This window comes from Aegilops tauschii, chromosome 2 (assembly GCF_002575655.3).
Source record: "Aegilops tauschii subsp. strangulata cultivar AL8/78 chromosome 2, Aet v6.0, whole genome shotgun sequence".
Lineage (NCBI taxonomy): Eukaryota > Viridiplantae > Streptophyta > Magnoliopsida > Poales > Poaceae > Aegilops > Aegilops tauschii.
In genome coordinates, this window is record NC_053036.3 from 121,497,618 (window position 1) to 121,521,409 (window position 23,792).

General features: G+C 49.3%; 2 protein-coding genes across 4 annotated transcripts; both read left to right on the plus strand.

Annotated features, from left to right (window-relative positions):
* The first annotated feature begins 780 nt into the window (after positions 1 to 780).
* On the plus strand, positions 781 to 2,076 carry LOC109786806 (glucan endo-1,3-beta-glucosidase GII-like). The gene is made up of 2 exons (XM_020345357.4): positions 781 to 888; positions 1,003 to 2,076. The coding sequence occupies exons 1-2, from the start codon at positions 822 to 824 to the stop codon at positions 1,926 to 1,928; spliced, it is 993 nt and encodes a 330-aa protein (XP_020200946.1). The 5' UTR covers positions 781 to 821; the 3' UTR covers positions 1,929 to 2,076.
* Positions 2,077 to 22,195: 20,119 nt separating this feature from the next.
* On the plus strand, positions 22,196 to 23,371 carry LOC109786807 (glucan endo-1,3-beta-glucosidase GII-like). 3 transcript variants are annotated; one of them, XM_020345359.2, is made up of 3 exons: positions 22,196 to 22,259; positions 22,356 to 22,365; positions 22,429 to 23,371. In XM_020345359.2, exons 1-3 carry the CDS (start codon positions 22,196 to 22,198, stop codon positions 23,351 to 23,353), a joined length of 999 nt encoding a protein of 332 aa, XP_020200948.1. In that variant the 3' UTR covers positions 23,354 to 23,371. The 3 variants fall into 3 exon arrangements, with proteins under 3 accessions (XP_020200948.1, XP_073365653.1, XP_073365652.1); XM_073509552.1 differs by lacking the exon at positions 22,356 to 22,365 and having other exon boundaries at positions 22,196 to 22,268; positions 22,434 to 23,371; XM_073509551.1 differs by lacking the exon at positions 22,356 to 22,365 and having other exon boundaries at positions 22,196 to 22,264; positions 22,418 to 23,371.
* The last annotated feature ends 421 nt before the right edge of the window (positions 23,372 to 23,792 follow it).

Below are 23,792 nucleotides of genomic sequence, written 5' to 3' on the forward strand. Positions count from 1 at the left end.
GGGGGGGAATGCGTCCGGACCGCTTGATAGACTAATACAGAACTGCATTGAATGGCATACACGTTTGAAGCATGCGGTCTAGACGTATGCGAGCGGTTTGAGGTTGAGCGTTGGAGATGCCCTAACCACGCGTGGCCAGCAGCAGCAGTAATTAGTTTCCCTGTAAGAAAAAACAGCAGTAATTAGCTGTTTATTGCTTCCGGGCCTTCTTGCAGGTCAGCAGCAGCAGTAATTAGCTTCCCTTAAAAAAGCAGCAGTATTTAGCTGGCTGATTCCGGAGAGTAAATTCTGTCCCCGCGCGCGGGGCATTGTGCTACGGTCCTGGGCTGCTCTGCCGCCATTGCCGGCGTGGTCTCTCCCCCCGTTTCCCTCTTCCCCGGCCCTCCTCCGTTACACAAACAACGCACACTTGAAAGCACCATTAATTAACTTAATTAACCAGCTAGCTGGCCACACACAGTGACACAGAGTGAGAGCGGAACTTTTTTTTTTTTGCGAGTAGAGTGACAGCGGAACTAATTGTTTCAAGGCGGTTTGATCCCAGACCGTAAAAGCCGTGGATCATCCTCCGGCACCAGTTTGCTCACCCAGTTAAGTTTAAATTACTACTCCAGTAGCAATCAATGAAAATGTTTGATCAAAGTAGCTTGTTTACCGCCGGGTTCAACTGGAACGTTATTGTGTTACCATTAAGTGGAACCAAGCTTGGCCTCTGTGGAGTCCTGTATAAATAGGGCCTGTCTGCAGTCTGCACACCACAGCTTGCAAACGGAGCTCTCTGTAGACCGTCAAAGTAAGCTGATCCATCGAGCTGCGCGACGATGGCACTGCAGCGTGCTGCCTCCGTGCTCGCCGCCGCACTGGCGTTTGCATCCATACTTATTACTGGTAAAATATATGCATGCAACAGCATGCCCTACTAACTGTAGCTAGTTAAATAGCCAGTATGACTATTGACTAATCGTTTGTACTGTTCACGATCGGTTTGATGGGACGCGACAGGCCCGGTGCAGTCCGTGGGCGTGTGCTACGGGATGAACGGCGACCACCTCCCGTCGCCGGCCGAGGTCGTGCAGCTCTACAAATCCAACGGCATCACCGTCATCCGCCTCTACAAGCCGGACGTCCAGACGCTCCGGGCCCTCAATGGGAGCAACATCGCCGTCCTCATCGACGTGGCCGACGAGACCGTGACCCGCCTCGCTTCCAGCGTCCCCGGCGCACAGCTCTGGGTGCGGTTCTACATCCAGCACTACCCGGGGATCTCCTTCCGGTACATCTCCGTCGGCAACGAGCTCACCGGCGCCGCCACACAGAACATCGTCCCGGCCATCAAGAACCTCAACGCCGCGCTCGATGCCGCTGGCATCAAGGGCATCAAGGTGTCGACGGCGGTCAGGCTGGACGTGCTCGCCTCCTCCTCGCCGCCCTCCTCCGGCGTCTTCAAGGACGGCTACATGAACCAGGTCGTGGCGCTCCTCGGCACCACGGGCGCGCCGCTGCTGGTCAACGTGTACCCCTACTTCGCCTACATCGGCGACCAGAAGGACATCGACCTCAACTTCGCACTCTTCCAGCCGAGCTCCACGGTCGTCAGGGACGGCGGGCTCAGCTACACCAACATCTTCGACGTCATGGTCGACGCCGTGCACGCGGCGCTGAGGAAGGCCAACGTGCAGGTGCCCGTCGTGGTTTCCGAGAGCGGCTGGCCGTCCGCTGGAGGCGTCGGCGCCAGCGTGGCCAACGCGCAGACGTACAACCAGAATCTCATCAATCACGTCGGCAAGGGCACGCCCTATAGGCCCCAGCCGCTGGAGGCCTATGTGTTCGCCATGTTCAACGAGAATCTCATGCCGGGGGCTGAGACGGAGAAGCACTTTGGGCTGTTCAATCCGGACAAGTCGCCGGTGTACCCTATTAGATTCTGAATGTTTCGTGTCTGAAATTAGTGACGATTTCAATAAATTAAACTGCAAAATTCATGCTAATGCTCACACATCATCGACTTAACTATTCACTGAATATTACAAACTCTTTGAAATATATAGTACAATGTACTCCCTCCGTTTTTATTTACTTCACCTATTAACTTCGGGAATGATAAATTCTGAACGTTCGAAATTTAAGCATGGCAACCCGAAAAAATTTTAATGGCAACTTTAGTTGACATGAGGTGGCAAGTTTAGGCATTTTTCTAAAAAAAATGAACTGGGGCAAAATTGCCCTGCTTTAACAACTAAACTTGCCACGTCATGTTAACTTAAGTTGCTATTAAAAAACGTTTGGGATGACTTTCTTAAAATCCAAACGATTGGGAATTATTGAGGTCCGTTAACTTTGTCTCGAGTCAAATTTAAGCTTTGACCAAGTTTATATAAAAAATATTAACATCCACAATACCAAATCAATATCATTAGAATCGCCATTCAGTATACTATATATACTTGTGATTGTGAAAATTTAGATTGTTTTTATAAACATGGTTAAACTTTATAAAGTTTGACTTAGGTCAAAACTAATATGCGGACGGAGCTGCCTCTATGGCATTGGTGTCAGTTGACACCATTGGTTTTTCTAAAATCCTTCACTAATTTACCTTTAAGCCCTATTTATTTATCAAGATGATCCCATTGTATATAGAGCTGACATCATAGAGATTTCTTTTCTAGCTTCGTTTCCTGGTTTGAGATTCACACCTCCATTTCCTAGCTTAATGTATTCCTATGTACCTGAATGTATGCATTTTTTTCTATTGACATTTCAAGTAGCTTTTGATGGGTCCCATAATTTTAAAAACATTATGGTTTCAAGTTTTAAAAAATCTATAATGTTTTTCAAATTTAAGTTGTGATTTACAATCATTTTCGGAGACAATTTCATTCAAATTCGAAATGCCTTTCATAACAAGATAGACTAACTAAAAACTATATTTCGCAAACAATTCGGATCGACTTCACATATCCATTCTAGAAGCATTTCAAAGAAATTTAATAGTTCTTATCAAGTCCGCAACGATCTTCAAACATTTTCAAATGCAATTTCAGAATTGTTTCAGATACAATTTGCAAAGAATTATTCCATTCATCCACACTAACTCAAATATCAAATTTCAGAGACAATTCAAAATTTAACATATCCATTCTAGAACCATTTCAAATACAATTCATAGCAAGTTAAGACCAGTTCTATAAAGACTTCATACATATTCAATTGCAATTTCAGACTTGTTTGAGAAACAGTTCACAAATCAATTATTGCATTCACAGTTGATTACTACACATACATTCCATATGTGTTACCCAAAAAGTTAAGTGAAATTCCACAATATATTGAGTGGCATTTCAAAAGAAGAACACAAGCAAAAATCTCGATGGCATTTCATGAACATACTGCAAATGTGTTTTCACTTCATTTTGGCTTCTGCTGTTATTTCATTTCGGTACCAAATCAGTCCAAGGCGTCCACCAAAGTCATGAGGCTCATTCGGCCTCCTTGATATGGAGTTCATCAGTTTTGCCCTTAACCACAAGTGGGCTTGGAATATATGAACATCGAATGGTAGTGGCTGGAGAGCCCTTGCTCAACATGTGGGGAAAAACACATGTTTAACTCTTCAACCAAAGTGATAGTTGGCAACAGAAAATTGAGTTTATTCTGGCTCGAGAAATGGGTTGAGGGCCAATCGGTTGAGGAAATGACTCTGTCACTTTACATCTTCCATCATTAGGGTGAATAGGACTATTGATGAATCTTTGGTAAGTGGAGCATGCATCAAGGATATAAGGAAACTAATCTACATATGAGGTTTATGCGGATGCTTAAACTTTGGCAAGCAATACCTAGAGTTTAGCTCTACCGATACATGGATCTTGTTGTGGAGGTATCTGGGTAGTACACTGCCAAATTTGGTGCACAATACTTTTTTCTCTAATGCTCCGAGTTAGCCGTTGACAAAGGCAAAATGGAAGTCATGGGCACCGCTCTGCTGCAAATTCTTCTTTATGGCTGTGAGAGAAAAGGATCTCGACTGACGGCAGGCTTGCCAAGCGTTGCCTACAACTCAAAAGTGTCGATTCTGCCATGGACATCAAAACACTGTAGGAGAGAACTCGAGGGAGTAAGAAGATGTGGGAAGAGGGTAATAATGACTGTCCAAGTATGGGCAAATTTCATTGATGTACAAAATATAGCAGGCCAACTATTGGGTTGAATTATTGGGGAACGCTAAAGGTGCAAAGGACTATATATAGGCCACATATACACCACAATCGCCTCTCGCGCCACGACATAGGTCGTGGCCCAGCAACGGATGTTTTCTCTGCCTTTATTTTGGGTGGTCTCGGTATTCTATAGTTTTCTCTTGTTTTCTTAGCTATTGATTTTTCTGCTTTTCAGCTTCTTTTTCCCCTTTTCCCTTCTTATTTGTTATTTCTATTTATTTTCTTCTAAAAACCAGGATGTTTTTAAAATTTTATAAACTCTTTAACTCTTTCTAATAATTTTAAATTTCTTGAACAATATATAAAAACTATTTGAACTCTTATTAAAATTTATGTGCAGACAAGCATGCGATTTGCGGATCTGATAGTAAAATAGTCCCTTCCTGTTATATTTCCAAGCCCAAAAATATAAAAAAATATTTCATGTGCACAAACGATGGAGGGGGAGGCATGAGGCAATTGCAATAGAAATTATTAGGATGGAGGAATGGGCCTGAGGCAACTTTGGTTGGATCACAAGATCCCAGCGAAGCCATGGCTATTTATTACTTTCGGGCCTTCTTAATGGTTAGCTAACTGGTTCTGTTGAGTAACATTTAGCAAATGATATGTATCGCTTATAGCGATATTTATCACTTGCTATCGCTCCAAGTGCATGAACATGGGCCGGCCCATTACGAACTGACCGCTCGGGAGTTAAGTGCAGAACGGTTTTGCGAACGTTCCGAGCTGGTTTTGGAACTTCGAGTTTTTTTGTTTCAATTTATTTCTTTTGATTTTGGCTTTCCACCGGTTTGTAAGGTTTTATTTTTCTAATTATTACTTTTATTTTTATATTATTTCCTTCATTTTCCATCCTTTTAAATTAATATAATCCTTTTTGAATTCATGGGCATTGTCAAGATCCGTGAACATTTTTTAAAATTTATGAGCACTTTCACATTTAAAAAGTCACAATATTTCCCGAAGTTTTTAACTTTATTTCAAATTCATGAATATTTGAAATCTGTGAAGATTTTTTGAGTTCATGAACAATTTAGGAACTCCGTAAACATTTTTTGAATTTGACAACATTTTAACATTCACGAATCTATTTTCTATAATTCATGATTTTTTTTAAAAAATTATATATTGTTTCTAAAATTCATGAACCTTTTCAAAATCTGTGAATGTTTTCTTAATTCAGGAACATTGTTTTTTTATATTGATGGGTATTTTCGAATTAAATTTAAACCGAATAATTGTTTTTAAAACGAAGTGAAATAACTAGTAAAAAATACGTATAGGCTCGCGCATGTGCTAGTTCGCTGGTGTCTGGCACTATGGTCACTGTGTCAGGCCCATTTAAGCAGGGCGCGTGAGCGATCGTATATCTATATCTATACCCCTATATAGTGTAGGAATAACTTTGAATATGGATCGTTGGATGAATTCGATCCGATGGCAAAGAGGTGGCAAATCCGAACGTTGATAACCGTTCGATTTCTTATTACTTACATTAGATTGTGTACTATCTAGAAGTTCCGACTGGATGCATAGAAAATGTGATGCAAACCACTTCTTGTGTGTGATGTAGTTGCCCCTTTTACTATCTCCGGACACTTCTCCTCTATTTTAGACTCTTAATGCATCCTCTTGCTCCAATAGTTTTTCTTTCTCTTGCATAAAAGTGTTGTCATTCATGATATTATCATGTGAAATCTTGTTCAACGTGACTTATAATCAACCACTTCTTCAAGTCTATGTAGCTTTTCAAATAGATTCTACCAAATGTTGTATAACATTAGCTACTTTATGGGGGCATCCTGTGTTGGAATTAATGGGCTTTATACACAGATTGGGCCCAAATTAATTTCAGAATTGGAGAGAAGTCAAGGGGGTGGACAGCCATGTGGGAGTTTAGTCCCACATCGTTAAGGGAGCAAGAGTTTTACCTGCTTATATGGGGGCCTCTCATGGTTCCATTGATTGGGATGACTAAAGATGCAAGTGTACACCACACGTGCGCGCTTGCTCGCATTTCGCATTTATTCGCGTTTAATTACGCGTGACTTGTGACTTTGGTGAGCGCGACTGTGGCCTAATAAAATGCATTTTTTGTTATTTTTCATCGCGCAGTTTTTACTCTTATCCACCCGCATCTGTCTCACGCACGAACCGAGGATAGACTCGCACGTTTGCGTGCGGTTACACGTTCGTTCGTGATGGAGATATCCTAGGGGGCGGATCCTAGGATATAGGCAGATCGTGCTGCGTGGGGATTATCCATCCGAGTCTACAAGAGGGAGACGTCCTTCTCGCCAGAGACACTCGAGAAAACACAACCCTAAACCATTCTCATCTGCAAGTTTCGAGTCCTTCTTTGACTTTCTCCTTCCGGCACTTTTTAGTCGCCATGATCCTTCTATCAGGAATAGAATAATCGAGGGCACTGACTGACTGCATCAATCATCGCTCAGTGAGCTATTAATTGCCGCCCATAGCGCTTCGCTTGCATGCAAGGCGGCTAATAAAAGCGCCAGGGCGCCGCCGCCGTCGATGTCGTGGTTCTAAGTCTGACAGTAGAATGGGGGGTAGGAATGTAGAGGCAAGATCCTAGCTATGGAGAAGCTGTATGCACGAGTTTTACGAGTTCAGGCCCTTCTTGGAGGAAGTAACAACCCTACGTCTCGGAGCCCGGAGGCGGTCGACTGGATTATATGTGTGTGTGTGTGTTACAGGGGGTGCGAACCCTTGTCCCAGAGGAGGGGGTGGCTTATACTCATCTGCGCCACCGCCGTCGATGTCGTGGTTCTAAGTCTGACAGTAGAATGAGGGGTAGGAATGTAGAGGCAAGATCCTAGCTATGGAGAAGTTGTATGCACGAGTTTTACGAGTTCAGGCCCTTCTCGGAGGAAGTAACAGCCCTACGTCTCGGAGCCCGGAGGCGGTCGACTGGATTATATGCGTGTGTGTTACAGGGGGTGCGAACCCTTGTCCCAGAGGAGGGGGATGGCTTATATAGAGTGCGCCAGGACCCCAGCTCCCCTCCGTTACACAGGGTTCAATGTTCATAAAGAAGGAGCGTTACAGGTAACGTCTGTAGTAAAGTGCTATAAATGACTATTAATTCTAAGGGTAAATGCCCGACCGTTGCTGCGCGGAGTGGCTTTAGGTCTTCTGCACGTCGAGTGGTTTAGTGGTCGAGTGACCTGAATAAAGGGGGGGGTCTCCGAGTGAATGGTAGGTCGAGTGGATTGCACTCGACACCTTCGTTGGGTCCCCTCTATTTACTCCGAACCTCTTTGCTTCTAGGACAAGGACCTTAGGTAGGAGGCATAGGTCAGGCCTATTACCCTACCCCAGGTCTATGTCCTCATCATTAGCCCCCGAATGGATTGAGGTCCGAGTGAAAAGAAGGTTGAAGTTGACCTTGCTTTGACTCTTGCTTTCATCTCCAAATGGATGCCAGTTGTTGGAACTTCGGCTTCATTTCAGTCGCCTTGATCGATTCAGAAATGACCGACTGGTTTTTATAACGTCATCCGTCGAGTGTTATCCTTGACATGGAATCTTTGGCGTGATCGGTTTGTAGGGGATCCCGGATTTCGCGGGATTCGAAATTTTGGTGGAAGCGCGCCAGGCGGAGCGCGCCGTGGTAAGCGGAGTAGATAAGTAGGACGTTTCGATTTCCGTGCCACCTTTTTCACCACGTATCCCATGTGCGACTGTTAAGGGATTTGACAGGATCGTCCGGGCCCGCGCGTCAGCCACTCGGAAGTGGGCCTTTAAAAGCGGCGAGGCCGAGGCGTCCGCACTGTGCGTGCCCATTCTCCTTCTTCTTCCTCTTGCTCCTTCACCTCGTTTAGCTTCTCCACTCTCGACGCCGCCGCTCCGCCGCCATGGGGAAGGAGAAAATGGCGGCGCTGGAACGCGCGAAGAAGGCGACGGGGGCGGCGAAAAGTAAGGAGACGAATCGGGGATCTTCATCGCGCTCGGGGCTGCCGTCGGGTTGGATCCAGGGAGATTGGATCCGATCTTCCCTTCGGCAGGAAGACTTGGACGATATGGCCGAGTTGGGGCTGATCGTCCATGAGTCCGCGCGGCTGCCGGAGGGGGAAACGGAGCCACAGCCACAACCGGGTGAGTGTGTTCTGCTCGCCACTCATGTCGACCGCGGCTTCTCGCTTCCTCCACACCCCTTCTTTCGAGGTTTCTTGAATTTCTTCGGGGCTCAACTCCATCATTTCACTCCCAACACCATCACATATCTTGCCGCATTCGTGTCCATGTGCGAGAATTTCCTGGGGTGTCGACCGCACTGGGGTCTTTTGAAGCACATTTTCACCATCCGCTCCCAAACAGTGAAGAAAGCGAACTCGAATGACGAGAAAACCCATGTTATCCAGATGTGTGGGGGTCTGGGTATTCAGAAGAGGAAGAGGAGTTCTTTCCCTTCTATGACTCTTCCTGAGTCGGTCAGGGGCTGGCAGTCGACCTGGTACTATTGCCAGGATATCGTGACCCCAGGCCAGTCGACTGGACTTCCCCCTTTTTCTTTTGATCGTGTTCAAACTCCATCTTCGTTGAAAGTGACCGCCGCGGAGAAGGCGGAGACGGGCATGTTGGTCGAGAGAGTAGTTCAACTGATCAACCAAGGTGTCACCGGCATGGATCTGCTGGAGGTGTTCCTCAGTCGGCGCATTCAACCACTCCAAGCTCGTGACCACTCCATGTGGATGTACTCCGGGGCTGGTGATACCGCTCGGGTTCATCTGGAGGAGGTGATGGCCAAAACAGTGGCCGAGTGGCTGAGGGGCATCACCGGGAACAAGGACAACCCCAGGGGCGCCAGGAGAGTCAAACCTTTCAGCGACAGCAACCAGCCAGACAAGGTTTGGCCACTACAAGTGATTGAATTTGGATGTGTTTTCTGACTGTTTGTTGATCCGACTGATTTCCACTCGGCTCCTTGTTTTGTAGATTTATACAGAAATGTACTCAATGCCCAATGGTGAACAAGCTCTGGAGCAGGACCAAGAAGGCGAGGACAGCGCGGAGGAGAGCGGCGAGTGGGAGTCACCAGCCAACGATGATGAAGACGAGAGTGATGAGTCGGACGGCGAGGAGGTAGCCGACTCACCACCTCGTTCCGAACGTCGATCCAATTAGCACCATGATCCCGCGGGCAGGCGCGGCAAGGCTGTGGCCTCGAGCGCTCCATCTCACAAGTGTGCTCGGTCTTTGACTCCAGAATTGGCTGCGAAGGTCACCAAGCAGCCCAAGATCAATCCTTCGAAGGCTCGGAAGACCTTGCCTAGAATCAAGATGGACGTTCCTGTTGCTTCTGGGTAAATGTTCTCCCCGTATTTTCTTATTCTGACCGATTCTCTTGTACTGACCGAGTGGATGATGAACCTTTACAGCCCTGCCTCGGCTGCGACTGATATGGATATCGACAAGACCCCAGACAACGAGGAAACCGACGACGCATCTACCTCCAAAGCCAGTAAGTCTGCCCGACTCGAATTTATTTGGACGACTGGATTGTTTGTCAGCTATCTCTTTGACTTTCTCTGTTTGTTGCAGCACCACGGGACGTAGTTGTGCTCCCGGACGATGAAGAAGAAGTGCCTCTGAGGGAAAGGAGGAGGAGGGACAAGGGACTGAGCGGGAAAGCGCCTGAGGTTCAGGTTCCTCAGTCGACACTGATGTCTGGGACGACGGTTGAGCGATCGACAGATCCGGCTCGCACCAATGTCACTTTCTCTATCCCGCTGTCGACTGATTGCCCATCAGGATCAGCTGCTCAGACCCCTGCTGCTCCATTACAACTCCACGCATCAGACCCAGCCGCTGTTTCGACTGCTCTGCCATCATCGCTTTTCACTGCGTATCAAACTCCAGACGACCCACCGAGTGCCGCCAAGGAAGCTCTTCTTCAGTTGAATCTTGTGATGGGGCAGATGAAAGTGGTGCACGAGGCCAGTCAGGTGGCCTTCAACGCCGGCGCTGCTCTGCAGACCAATGTCCAGGTTAGTTGATTTCCGACTGATCTTATTTCTCATCCGATCACCCACTGGGGTGTGACTGTTTTAAAGTTGCACAAGTCTATTTGAGTCGACTTGGATTGAGTCGATTGAGTCTTTGAACTAGTGGGGGCACGCTGAGTGCACCCACTGGGTGTAGTCCCCGAGACCATAGTTGACTGTGGGCAGTCGACTGTGGTCTGAGAATCTGAATTTTCTCACTCGGCCTGGGCGGGCCAGGTCGAGTGGAACTGGAACCAGTGGGGGCACGCTAAGTGCACCCACTGGGTGTAGTCCCCGAGACCGTGGTTGACTGCGGGCAGTCGACTATGGTCTGAGAACTACTTTTTTTTACTCTCGCGCTGGGCAGACCATGTCGAGTGTTTATTCAAACCAGTGGGGGCACGCTAAGTGCACCCACTGGGTGTAGTCCCCGAGGCTGCCGTTGAATGTTTGATTCGGTGGTAGTCTTAGAGTAGCTATCACTGTGATGTCTTTTTATCTCAGTCAACTAATATGGCTTATACTGCAGAAATCCTGTGATCTTGGGGCTCAGCTTTCTACAATGAACAAGCAGCAAATCAGCCTCAACCTTGATCTGGAATTGGCCAAGAAGAATCTCAAGACTGCTCGTGATGAAGTAGCTGCCACGGGAGGTAACCAATCGTCAACTGTCTAGCTCACTGCTGGCACTTTTCCTTTCCATTTTTTGAACCGAGTGACTCCACTCGAGCAGATGTATGTAGTGAAAACCGTCAACTTCAAGCCCGTCTGAAGAATGTTATTTCTTTATAGAAAATGAAGCAGGCTTTGGAGAAGAAGGATCTGGATCTTGCTGCTGCACAGAAGGAAGCGCGAGAGAAAACGGCGCTTGCTGACAAGAAGCTTGCTTCAGTCGGCAAGTTAAAGAAGAGAACTCCAAACTGAAGACTGCTGTTTCTGACGCCAATCGGGAGGTCGAGCGACTGAAGAAAGACAACGACAAGCTGACTGGCGAGCTTGGGAGCCTCAAGGCCAAGAAGGGCGAGTTGGAGTCTTATCTGGGCCAGCTTGCTGCAAAGCTGGTCCTAAAACTTGAAGGTACTGATGATTGACTGACTTATTACGGTCGACTGTCAAGCTCGATTATATCGTCGACTCACCATTTACTCAACTGTGTAGAGCTTTGCCAAGACTTTGAAGCGGAAACTGGGCGGGTCGAGACGGGTCTCGATCCCATAAACTGTCCAGTCAAGGATGATGTTGCGATGAATGTGCTACGGTTGGAATCTCGCATGGACAGCGCGGTTGCTTATCTTGCTCGCCTGAAAGCAGCGATGACTCGGGTTGATACTGAACTCTGGCCTCAGGCGGAACTGTCTCAAGACCTCGAGTCTTTGATGGCTCGACTGAATCAAATACCTGACCGAGTGCAAGAGTGGAAGAAGTCATCTGCTCGCTGTGGCGCTGATGTCGCGTTGTCCTTGGTCCGAGTGCACTGCAAAGACGTCAAAGAAGACAAGCTGGCGGAGCTCAAGGTTGCTAACACAAAGAGGCACACCTTCCAATCCTTCATGGACATTTTCCTTGATGCCACCACTCGCATTGCAGACGGCATAGACCTTGACAGTTTCTGCGACCCAGCTAGTCCTTCTCCTGACGCGTGACCGAGAAACATTATGCTCCACCTTTATTTGCCTCGGAATGCCGAGTGATTGTGTAATCGTTAAACTTCTTCGGGCTTGATGCTCGAATACTTTTGATCCGTCATCCAGAACTTTAGGATTTATCTGAACTTGGTTTATCTCTGAATATGCTTGTGTTTGCCTTCGAGGGGAATTTGCTTTTCAATTGGAATAATCTTTGTACTTGAGATGCAGCTATTGTACTTATGGCGCAGCTCCGAGGAGAAGGTTGCAGTCGACCTGCACCTCGTCGTCCTTGCAGATAGGGATGGAGCGCACGTTGTACTTGTGGCGCAGCTCTGAAGGAGAAGGTTTCAGTCGACCTGTACCTCATCGTCCTTGCGGACTGGGATGGAGCGTACGTTGTACTTGTGACGCAGCTCCGAAGGAGAAGGTTTCAGTCGACCTGCACCTCGTCGTCCTTGCGGATAGGGATGGATTTCAAACTTAGGCGAGTACTGGACTGCAGCTAAGCCCCCGAGTGGGAGGGTTGCTCACCACTCGGTAGGATTTTTCAAACTTAGGCGAGTACTGGACTGCAGCTAAGCCCCCGAGTGAGAGGCTTGCTCACCACTCGGTAAGATTTTTCAAACTTAGGCGAGTACTGGACTGCAGCTAAGCCCCCGAGTGGGAGGGTTGCTCGCCACTCGGTAGGATTTTTCAAACTTAGGCGAGTACTGGACTGCAGCTAAGCCCCCGAGTGAGAGGCTTGCTCATCACTCGGTAGGATTTTTCAAACTTAGGCGAGTACTGGACTGCAGCTAAGCCCCCGAGTGAGAGGCTTGCTCATCACTCGGTAGGATTTTACATACTTAGGTGAAACGGATTCGCGGCTAAGCCCCCGAGTGAGTGGCTTGCTCACCACTCGGTAGGATTTTTCAAACTTTAGGCGAAACGGATTCGCGGCAAAGTCACCCACTGGTGGATTTCAGACGCAAACAAAAGTAACAACAACCATTTAGGAAGACTGTAAAGGTCTTGTCTTTGATTGAACAAACTACAAAGGTATTTCTTATTACATCTCATCCGAATGAGTACTTAAGTATAAAAGTGGCGGAGCAGCTCCGCGTTCCAAACCCGTGGCTCGTCTTTTTGATGCTCGACATTGTAAAGATGGTATGCTCCATTGTGGAGAACTCTGGTGACAATGAAGGGACCTTCCCAAGCAGGGGCGAGCTTGTGTGGTTTCTGCTGATCCACTCGAAGAACCAAGTCTCCCTCTTGAAAGGCTCGGCCCCTCACGTTTATGGCGTGGAATCGACGCAAGTCTTGCTGATTAAAGGTCGAACGGATTAAGGCCATCTCTCTTTCCTCCTCTAGGAGATCAACTGCGTCCTGTCGGGCCTATTCTGCTTCATCTTCAGAGAAGAGCTCGACTCGGGGTGCATTGTGAAGCAAGTCACTCGGTAGAACAGCTTCGGCTCCATAAACCAAGAAGAATGGAGTTCGGCCAGTCGACCGATTTGGAGTTGTCCTCAATCCCCAAAGAACTGATGGAAGCTCATCGACCCAGGCGCCTACTGCGTGCTTGAGATCACGCATCAGTCAGGGTTTCAGTCCTTTGAGAATCAAGCCATTTGCTCTTTCTGCTTGTCCATTCGACTGGGGGTGGGCGACTGAAGCATAGTCGACTCGTGTGCCTTGGGAAGCACAGAAGGCTCTGAACTCATCAGAACCGAAGTTCGACCCGTTGTCAGTGATGATGCTGTGCGGAACTCCATATCTGAATGTCAATTCTCTGATGAAGCTGACGGCGGTACTGGCTTCAAGATTCTTGATAGGCTTGGCTTCAATCCATTTGGTAAACTTGTCGACTGCTACAAGCACATGAGTGAAGCCGCTCCTACCAGTCCTCAGGGGTCCAACCATATCCAATCCCCAAACAGCAAAGGGCCAGACGAGTGGAATAGTCTTCAGGGCTGACGCAGGCTTGTGAGACATATTGGAGTAAAACTGGCAGCCTTCACATTTGTTGACTATATCTTTCGCCATTTCATTTGCTCATGGCCAATAAAATCTGGCTCGGTATGCTTTGGCCACAATGGTCCGAGAGGACGCATGGTGACCACAGGTCCCCGAGTGGATGTTGTTGAGGATCACTCGACCTTCTTCTGGTGTTATGCATTTCTGGCTGACTCCGGTTACGCTTTCCCTGAACAGTTGTCCTTTTATCACAGTAAAGGCTTTGGATCGACGGACGATCTGTCGAGCCTCTTCTTCATCCTCTGGGAGTTCCTTCCTAAGGATATACGCAATGTATGGCACTGTCCAGTCGGGAGTGATGACCAAAACTTCCATGATCAGGTCGACCACGGCTGGGACTTCGACTTCAGTCGGATCTGTGGCACTCTTAGACTGCGGGGGCTCTTCAGTGAAAGGATCTTCTTGAACTGAAGGTGTATGAATGTGCTCCAAAAACACGTTGCTGGGAATGGCTTCCCTCTTGGAACCTATCTTTGCCAAATCATCGGCTGCTTGATTTTTCAGTCGGGGTATATGATGGAGCTCTAACCCCTCAAATTTCTTTTCCAGCTTCCTCACCGCATTGCAGTAACCAGTCATAGCTGGGCTTCTGACGTCCCACTCCTTCATCACTTGATTGACTACCAAATCTGAGTCCCCGTAGACCATGAGGCGACGGACACCCAGTGAGATGGCCATACGTAACCCATATAAGAGTGCTTCATATTCTGCTTCGTTATTGGAGGAATCAAAGTGAATCTAGAGAACATATCTGAGCTTGTCTCCTCGGGGGGATACCAGTACCCCCCAGCACCGGAACCATTCAACATCTTGGAACCATCAAAGAACATGGTCCAGTGTTCCGAGTGGACTTGAGTCGGCAGTTGCTGTTCGATCCACTCGGCGAGGAAATCTGCTATTGCTTGGGACTTGATAGCTTTCTTTGCCTCAAACTTATTATCCAAGGGAAGAAGTTCAATCGCCCACTTTGCCACTCGACTAGTTGCATCTCTGTTGTTCAGAATCTCTCATAATGGAGCGTCGCTGACGACTGTAATGGAGTGGTCAGAGAAATAATGTGCAACCTTCTTCGTGGTCATATAAATCCCATAAACAAGCTTCTGATAATGTGGATATCTTTGCTTTGATGGAGTCAAAACTTCAGAAACATAATATACTGGGCGCTGAACTTTATAGGCTTTTCCCTCTTCTTCCCGCTCAACCGTAAGTACTGTACTGACGACTTGTCCAGTGGATGCAATGTAAAGCAGTAAAGGCTCTTTGCTGATTGGGGCAGCAAGCACCGGCTGGGTGGAAAGCAGGGCTTTGAGCTCTGCAAATGCTGCATCAGCTTCAGGAGTCCACTCGAACTTATCAGACTTCTTCATCAGTCGGTAAAGAGGCAATGCCTTTTCACCAAGGCGAGAAATGAATCGACTTAAGGCGGCCAAACAACCTGTAAGCTTCTGGACATCGTGCACACGCACAGGGCATTTCATTCGGAGAATGGCACCAACTTTCTCTGGGTTAGCGTCGATTCCCCATTCGGAAACGAGGAAACCTAGTAATTTTCCGCCCAGAACTCCGAATGTGCACTTTGATGGATTAAGCTTGATATCATACCTTCTGAGGTTGGCAAAAGTTTCAGCTAGGTCAGCCAACAGGTCAGAACCTTTACGTGACTTGACCACAATGTCATCCATGTATGCTTCCACATTCCGACTGATTTGAGTGAGTAAACACTTCTGAATCATCCTCATGAATGTGGCTCCAGCATTCTTCAGGCCGAATGGCATGGTGACATAACAGAAGCACCCAAATGGAGTGATGAAAGCTATTTTTATCTCATCGGGTCCATACAGTCGGATCTGATGATACCCGGAATAAGCGTCCAAAAAGGACAAGCGCTCACACCCTGCAGTCGAGTCGACTATTTGATCGATGCGGGGTAGAGGAAAGTGATCTTTCGGGCAGGCCCGATTGATATGCTTGAAGTCAATGCACATGCGAAGTGAGTCGTCCTTCTTGGGGACCATAACAACATTGGCTAGCCACTCGGAGTGGTAAATCTCTCGGATAAACTCAGCTGCTAGGAGCCGAGCCACTTCTTCACCGATCGCTTTTATCTTCTGTACGGCGGACCATCGAAGATGTTCTTTGACCGGTTTCACTTTTGGGTCGACTCGCAAACGGTGCTCAGCCAGCCCCCTGGGAACACCCGGCATGTCAGAAGGTTTTTATGCAAAGATGTCCCAGTTCTCACGGAGGAACTGGATGCGCGCTTCTTCCTATTTGGAGTCGAGTGTTGTCGAAATCTGAGTCGGAGCAGCATTGGGATCGGTCGGGTGAATATGAATCGGCTTCGTTTCACCACACGACTGAAATGCTGAATCCGTGGCAGGCTTCTTAGCTCGCAACAAATCACTCGGATCTGCATTTTTTTATACTGCTGCAATTCCACTACGGCCATTTGTGCATCGGCGATCTTTGAGCCCTTCTGGAAGCACTCTTCTGCCTTCTTCCGATTGCCAGTGATAGTGATCACTCCTTTGGGACTAGGCATCTTCAATTTGAGGTAAACGTAGCATGGTCGAGCCATGAAACGTGCATAAGCCGTCCTGCCCAGAATAGCATGGTAGGCACTCTGGAAATTCACAACTTCAAACGTCAACTTTTCTTTGCGGTAATTCTTGGAATCACCGAAAACCACATCGAGGGCGATCTGGCCGAGTGACTCAGCCTTCTTGCCAGGAATAACTCCATGGAAACTCATATTGCTTTCACTGAGTCTGGACATCGGAATGCCCATTCCCTTCAAGGTCTCCGCATATAGTATATTAAGGCCACTGCCACCATCCATCAGAACCTTAGTCAACCGAGTGCCTTCGACGACTGGGACGACCACCAACGCTTGCCTCCCAGGGGTGGCTATGTGTGTTGGGTGATCAGACTGGTCGAATGTAATGGCAGTTTGAGACCACTTCAAATAACTGGGCATCGCTGGAGCGACCATGTTCACTTCTCTGTTGATGACTTTCAGTCGACTTTTGCTCTCAACATCAGCAAAAATCATCAGAGTTGAATTGACGTGGGGGTAACCATCATCATCCTCTTCCTTATCCTCAACCTTGTCTGATTCTTTCTCCTTCTCTTTGGGTTGTTTCTCTCAGAATTGCTGGATTAGGAGCCGACATTGTCGAGTGGTATGTTTCGGGTAAATGAGATTACCCTCCTCATCTTTTTTGGTGTGAATGTGGCATGGTAAATCCAACACATCATTTCCATCTTGATCTTTTACTTTCTTGGGGTTCCATGGCCCTTTGGGCTTCCCCTTGAACTTTCCTTGAGTCACGGCTAAGGCTTCTCCGGGAGCAGCTGACTCGGCTTTGCACTTCTGCTTCCGACTGGAGTTCCCTCCTCCGGTTTCGTGGGCGACTGTTTTGTGCTTGCCACTCCAGAGCTGATCCTCCTCTTCACCATTAGCATACTTGGTGGCAATTTCCATCATTCGACTCAGAGACATATCTCCGGTCCGACCGAACTTCAGATTCAATTCTCGATACTTGACGCCTTCCTTGAAGGCAAAAATTGCTTGGTGATCAGACACATTCTCCACCGTGTGGTGCAACGTGATCCATCTCTGGATATAATCTCTCAAAGTTTCATTCGACTTCTGCACACAAGACTGTAGCTCAGTTAGCCCTGCTGGCCGTTTGCATGTACCCTCAAATGTTCTGACAAACACTCGGGCAAGCTCTTCCCAGCTATAAATACTACCAGGTGCTAACTGATTCAACCACGCTCTGGCCGAGCCCTCTAACATCAGAGGAAGGTACTTCATGGCCACTTCATCATTGCCACCATCAATCTGCACAGCCACTCGGTAGTCCTCAAGCCAAGTGTCAAGCTTGGACTCACCAGTGAACTTGCTGACTCCAGTCGCCAACCTGAAGTTGGGAGGAATCACTGCTGCTTTGATGGCTCTGCTGAAACACTCAGGACCTGAAACATGCACCCTGCTGCCGGTCGGGTAATCTCTATCTTGGCCATCTCTGTGTGCTCAGTTCCTGTCAACAAGACCTTGAACGAGAATGGATCTCGCGTCAAAGCCCGGCTCCCGGGGGTCGACTGGAATCCTTCGCCCACCACTGTGAGGGCGCCTGTCATCGTGTTGCCGAGGCGCGTATGACCCACTCCTTGGGGGCGGCGTGGGTACTCGACAACGATCATACTGCTCACGGTTTCTGTACTGATCCTGTCGATCTCCACGTCCCTCACGCCTTGGAGGTGATCTTGGGCTGTGAGCCGACTAAACTGTGTCTGCAATTATAGATCTACTATGAATCCTATTCTGAGACTGTGACACTGCTGTGTTCTGCTCCCCCGCCGCCCGGAGCAAAGCCCGGATCTGCATCAAACCCCTACCGGCCTCCGACTGGGAAGGCTGAATCGACTCTGCTATTCGGGCAGCAGCCGCGAGATTCTGGATCGGAGTTCGATATACCTGGGTTGGAGGCGGAAAGAGTTGTCGTCGACTTGATTCAGGAACTTGTTGCCGAGCACGCTCGTCGAGTGCGTGCTGGAGATTCTCCAGTCGAGTGCGCTCAGCCAAGTTGGCCAGGCGCACCTCCTCCAAGGCCCGGGCCTCGGGGGTTTCTCCAACGATAGGAGTGTGAAGTGCATCCATGTTACGGCGGCGAAGCTCTTCCCTCTGCTGCGAAGAGAGGGGCTCGGGACAGTACTCCTCGTGGACACACGACGGATCGCCTTTGCCATCACCACCGTCGTCGCGGGGGAAGCCAGGAGGACTGCGCGGTCCGTTGACCATCAGGACTTCCGCTGCGGGGTCACTGCTGTCGCACTCGGATGCGGTCTCAACGGAGCCAGTCGACAGGTCGAACAGGCCGTAGAGAGTTTCGTCAGGCTCGATTGCCGCGACTTGGGGGGTGGCCGACTGGCGAGCCACCGCGTGCCTCACCCGCCGCTGGAGCCTCGACCGACCGGAACGCTTGTGCCGGCGGGCAGCAGGGAGTGAAGACGCCACCGGAGCCGACCGATACTGGGTCGACGGCTGCCGCAGGAGGACGCCGCGGACGCACGCGCGAAAGTGCGTTGCCCCGCGGACGGGGAGCGCCTCGACGTCGAGTGGAGCTTCTTGGAGCCAAGCGGAGTCGTCGGCGACGAACACGAGCGCGCCGAAATGGATCTCGCGGCCCTCGGCCAATCCTCCGCCTGAAACCATGCTGATGGGGATCGGAAAAATTGCAACTTCTCCAACAAGTCGCTAAAACACCTGCCCCACGGTGGGCGCCAACTGTCGTGGTTCTAAGTCTGACAGTATATGTAGAATAGGGGGTAGGAATGTAGAGGCAAGATCCTAGCTATGGAGAAGCTGTATGCACGAGTTTTACGAGTTCAGGCCCTTCTCGGAGGAAGTAACAACCCTACGTCTCGGAGCCTGGAGGCGGTCGACTGGATTATATGCATGTGTGTTACAGGGGGTGCGAACCCTTGTCCCAGAGGAGGGGGGTGGCTTATATAGAGTGCTCCAGGACCCCAGCTCCCCTCCGTTACACAGGGTTCAATGTTCATAAAGAAGGTGCGTTACAGGTAACGTCTGTAGTAAAGTGCTATAAATGACTATTAATTCTAAGGGTAAATGCCCGACCGTTGCTGCGCGGAGTGGCTTTAGGTCTTCTGCACGTCGAGTGGTTTAGTGGTCGAGTGACCTGAATAAAAGGGGGGTCTCCGAGTGAATGGTAGGTCGAGTGGATTGCACTCGACACCTTCGTTGGGTCCCCTCTATTTACTCCTGAACCTCTTTGCTTCTAGGACAAGGACCTTAGGTAGGAGGCATAGGCCAGGCCTATTACCCTACCCCAGGTCTATGTCCTCATCAGTCAACCTTTGTCGATCCTCTCCCTGCCGTGCAACAAGGCGAGGAGAGCAGTAGTCTTCGGACTTTCGCCGGCATCGGCGACCTGCACGTGTAGCCCGGCGATAAAGTTTCTGGGCCGTGCATCCGCACGACTGCTCAATCTTCTTCCACTACGTCCGTCTGCACTGCGATCGGTTCATCATCAACTCTCCATCGACATCTCCGTCTGCACTGCGATCTCTTCATCATCAACTCTCCATCGACATCTCCGTCTTCACTGCGATCTCATCATCAACCCCGCTGTAAGAAATCCTTTTGTGATCGGTCATATTTTATGTGATCTTGTTATGGGACTTCAGTCCATGTCGATTTCATTTACTCTGTTAGATTTCATCTACGTGATTGCATGTATAAATGTGTTAGATCTGTCCTTGTCATCAGTCTCACATAAATTCGGAATTATATTAATTGTAATACCTGCCATATTTCCAACATCCTGAACTAACTATTCATGCTACCAAATTAATTCAACTATCATCGGTAACAACACTGTATTTTACATTATACATATATAAATATTGTGGCTTGTTAATATTGTGGTGCATTAATATCTCGCGTGCAAAGCACGTACAACTCACTAGTATGCTTTAGAGCGCCACACAACGCCCGTAAAAATCTGTGTCCACGCGCAGGGTGGGTGTGGCGTGGTCTCCTCCTCCGTTTCCCTCTTCACTGGTCCATTGATTAACTTTAATTACTATCTCATCCTTTTCGGTTTACAAGGCTCAATTTAAAAATCTCACGAACTAAGATAGATGATGAATGATGCAAAACAATATTACTAAAGTGATAATACTGTCTATTTTGATTCTGTGCTAAAGTATTTACCAAAATGTGCTAAAGTATTCAATTAATGTGCCTATTTTCCTTAGAAAAATGTGTTTACCAATGCATTAGTCGCAATGCATGCATGCATGACCAATAATTATATAAAAAAACATGCATTGCTGAGTTTTTGTTTAATCATAACATGCAGTGATTTAATGCACTTGATATCTGAGCATGTGATGAGGAGTAATAGAAATAGAAATGAGACTATAAAACGAAAAAACAGAAATTTTGAGATAAGCCCTGGGAGCAGTACCGTCGCTATCCACGCAGAGAGTGAGAGTGGAACCAATTAATCAAGGGCGTTCAAGGCGGTTCGATTTAAGACCGTAAAAGCCGTGGATCATCTTGCTCACCCAGTTAAATTAAATCGCAAAGGGCTCGAACCGCTTGTTCACCGCCGGGTTCCACTGCGACGTTACTGTGTAGCATTAAGTGGAACCAAGTTTGGATATGAGAAAGTCAGAATGCCTGGCTAGCCACCCCCGCCTGAAATCCTGTATAAGAGCATCTTTAGTAGTACCCTAAACCCTTAAACCCTTAAAAATAACCGCTTTTTTCGGGTTGAAATTAAAAAAAACGCAAATACTAGAACCCCTAAACCCTCAAACCCTCAAAAAAAAAGTAAGGGTCCAACCCTTAAACCCAATTCCAACCTGTAGAAGTGAGGGTTGGAGAGGCGCACTCGACCCCAACCCGCACTTCTCTTCCCACGTCGCGCGGTAGGGAAATCCCATCCCCAACCTCCCGCCTCCTCCCTCCCGAGCCGCCGCCCGCCGCCCGCCGCCAATCCGTCCGCCCCCGCCTCCCCTCGACGCACGCCGCCCGCCGCCGGCTGCGCCATGCTCCCCGCCACCGGATCCGCCGTTCCCCGCCGCCTCCCGCTCCGCGCAGCACCCATCCGTGCCGCGCGACCGCCGTCGCCGCCCTGAGCTTTCTCCTCGCCGTCCGGCCGCCACCCGGCCTCCTCAACCTCTCCTCCACCTCCTCGACCTCCCCCAGCCGCCGCGCCCCGCCCCCCAGCCGCCCGCCACCTCTCGCACCAGGCGGCCTGCCGCACCCCGCCCACCATTGACAGCGGCCTCCCGCCCCCCAGCCGCCTCCCGCAGCCAGAGGCAGGCCGGCCCCAGGCCTCCTCGAGCTCTCCTCGCCGCCGCGCCAAAGGCCAGGCGGGCCAGAGGCAGCCGCGCCGCCCCGAGCTCTCCTCGCCGACGGAGACGGGCGTGGTGGAGGATGGCCGAAATCAAGGTGGAGGAAGGGAATATTCCGTTATAAGGGTTGGGTTTGAGGGTTCTAGTCTTTGCCCCTGTTTTTCAACCCAAAAAAATGTCAAAAACTAGCACTTCTCAACCCTTAAAACTGCTATAAGGGTTTGAGGGTTTGAGGGTTCTGCTAGTAATGCTCTAAATAGCGCCCGGCGCCCGGTTGCCTGCACACCACAGCTTGCAACGGGAACTAGCTAGGGCTACACTACACAGCACAGCTTTGAGTACATTGTACATCAACCTGTGCGGTGCTACCTGTAGACCGTAGCTAGCTACCTGAAGTAAGCTGATCGATCGAGCTGCGCCGACGATGGCACTGCAGCGTGCTGCCTCCGTGCTCGCCACCGCGCTGGTGCTTACATCCATACTTACTGGTAAAGTGATAATACTATGAACCATGCAAGCATGCAACAGCACGCAGTGCTAAGTAAATATAATTGCTACGTAAAATACTTGAGTTCACCGAGTAGTATTGATTCTGTGACTAATTGTGAGGTTGTACTGCTCCGATCGGTTTGATCGCACGCCACAGGCCGGGTGCAGTCCGTGGGCGTGTGGCGTGTGCTACGGGGTGCACGGCGACCGCCTGCCGAAGCCGGCCGAGGTCGTGCAGCTCTACAAGTCCAAGGGCATCACCGCCATCCGCCTCTACGAGCCGGACGTCCAGACGCTCCTGGCCCTCAACGGGAGCAACATCGGCGTCCTCATCGACGTGGCCGACGAGAACGTGCCCCGCCTCGCCTCCGGCGCCGCCCAGGCGGACCTCTGGGTCCAGCTCAACATCAAGCGCTACTACCCGGGCGTCTCCTTCCGGTACATCGCCGTCGGCAACGAGCTCGCCGGCGCAGCCACGCGGAGCATCCTCCCGGCCATCAAGAACCTCAACGCCGCGCTCGCCAAGGCCGGCATCAAGGGCATCAAGGTGTCAACGGCCGTCAAGATGGACGTGCTCGCCACCTCCTCGCCGCCCTCCTCCGCCGTCTTCAAGGACGACTACATGAAGCAGATCGTGGCGCTCCTCGGCACCACCGGCGCGCCGCTGCTGGTCAACGTGTACCCCTACTTCGCCTACATCGGAGACCAGAAGAACATCGACCTCAACTTTTCCCTCTTCCAGCCGAGCTCCAGGGTCATCAAGGACAACGGGCTCAGCTACACCAACCTCTTCGACGCCATGGTCGACGCGGTGTATGCGGCGCTGAGGAGCGCCAAGGTGCAGGTGCCCGTCGTGATTTCCGAGAGCGGCTGGCCGTCAGCTGGAGGCGTCGGCGCCAGCGTGGCCAACGCGCGGACGTACAACCAAAACCTCATCAACCACGTCGGCAAGGGCACGCCCTCTAAGTCGCAGCCGCTGGAGACCTACGTATTCGCCATGTTCAATGAGAACCGCAAGACGGGGGCTGAGACGGAGAAGCACTTTGGGCTTTTCAATCCGGATAAGTCGCCGGTGTACCCTATTAAATTCTGAATGTTTCGTGTCTGAAAGTGATAATAAATTAAAGTGCAATATTTCTTTTAGTTGAAAAGTGCAATATTTCTTTTCAGTTGAAAGTGCAATATTATTCATGCTAATGCTCACACATTATCGACTTAATTAGTCAGTGAATCTTACAAACTCTTTGAAATAGTATATAGTACTCCCTCCGTCTCAAAATAAGTGTCTCAACTTTGTACTAACTTTAATACGAAGTTGTACAACACTTATTTCGGGACGGAGGCACATCAAGCACTATGACAGGGCACTCCAATGCGAATCACCAAACCGTCTTCAAATATTTGGACCGGACACTTTTAGGCCTTCAACATGGCTAACCAAATGGGTCCGGCCCACTCTAGATGTCTGAAATCCCCTAACCTGGACACAAATCTGAGGGAGTGTGGACGTCCGACTAGTCCACTATTAGTTG

Bases quoted from the DNA above. Each gene is read 5' to 3' on its own strand.
- LOC109786806 (XM_020345357.4), top strand. From the start codon at position 822: ATGGCACTGCAGCGTGCTGCCTCCGTGCTCGCCGCCGCACTGGCGTTT. The intron at 889-1,002 runs GTAAAATATATG...GGGACGCGACAG, and splicing joins TGCATCCATACTTATTACTG to GCCCGGTGCAGTCCGTGGGC.
- LOC109786807 (XM_073509551.1), top strand. From the start codon at position 22,196: ATGGCACTGCAGCGTGCTGCCTCCGTGCTCGCCACCGCGCTGGTGCTT. The intron at 22,265-22,417 runs GTGATAATACTA...CGCACGCCACAG, and splicing joins CATCCATACTTACTGGTAAA to GCCGGGTGCAGTCCGTGGGC.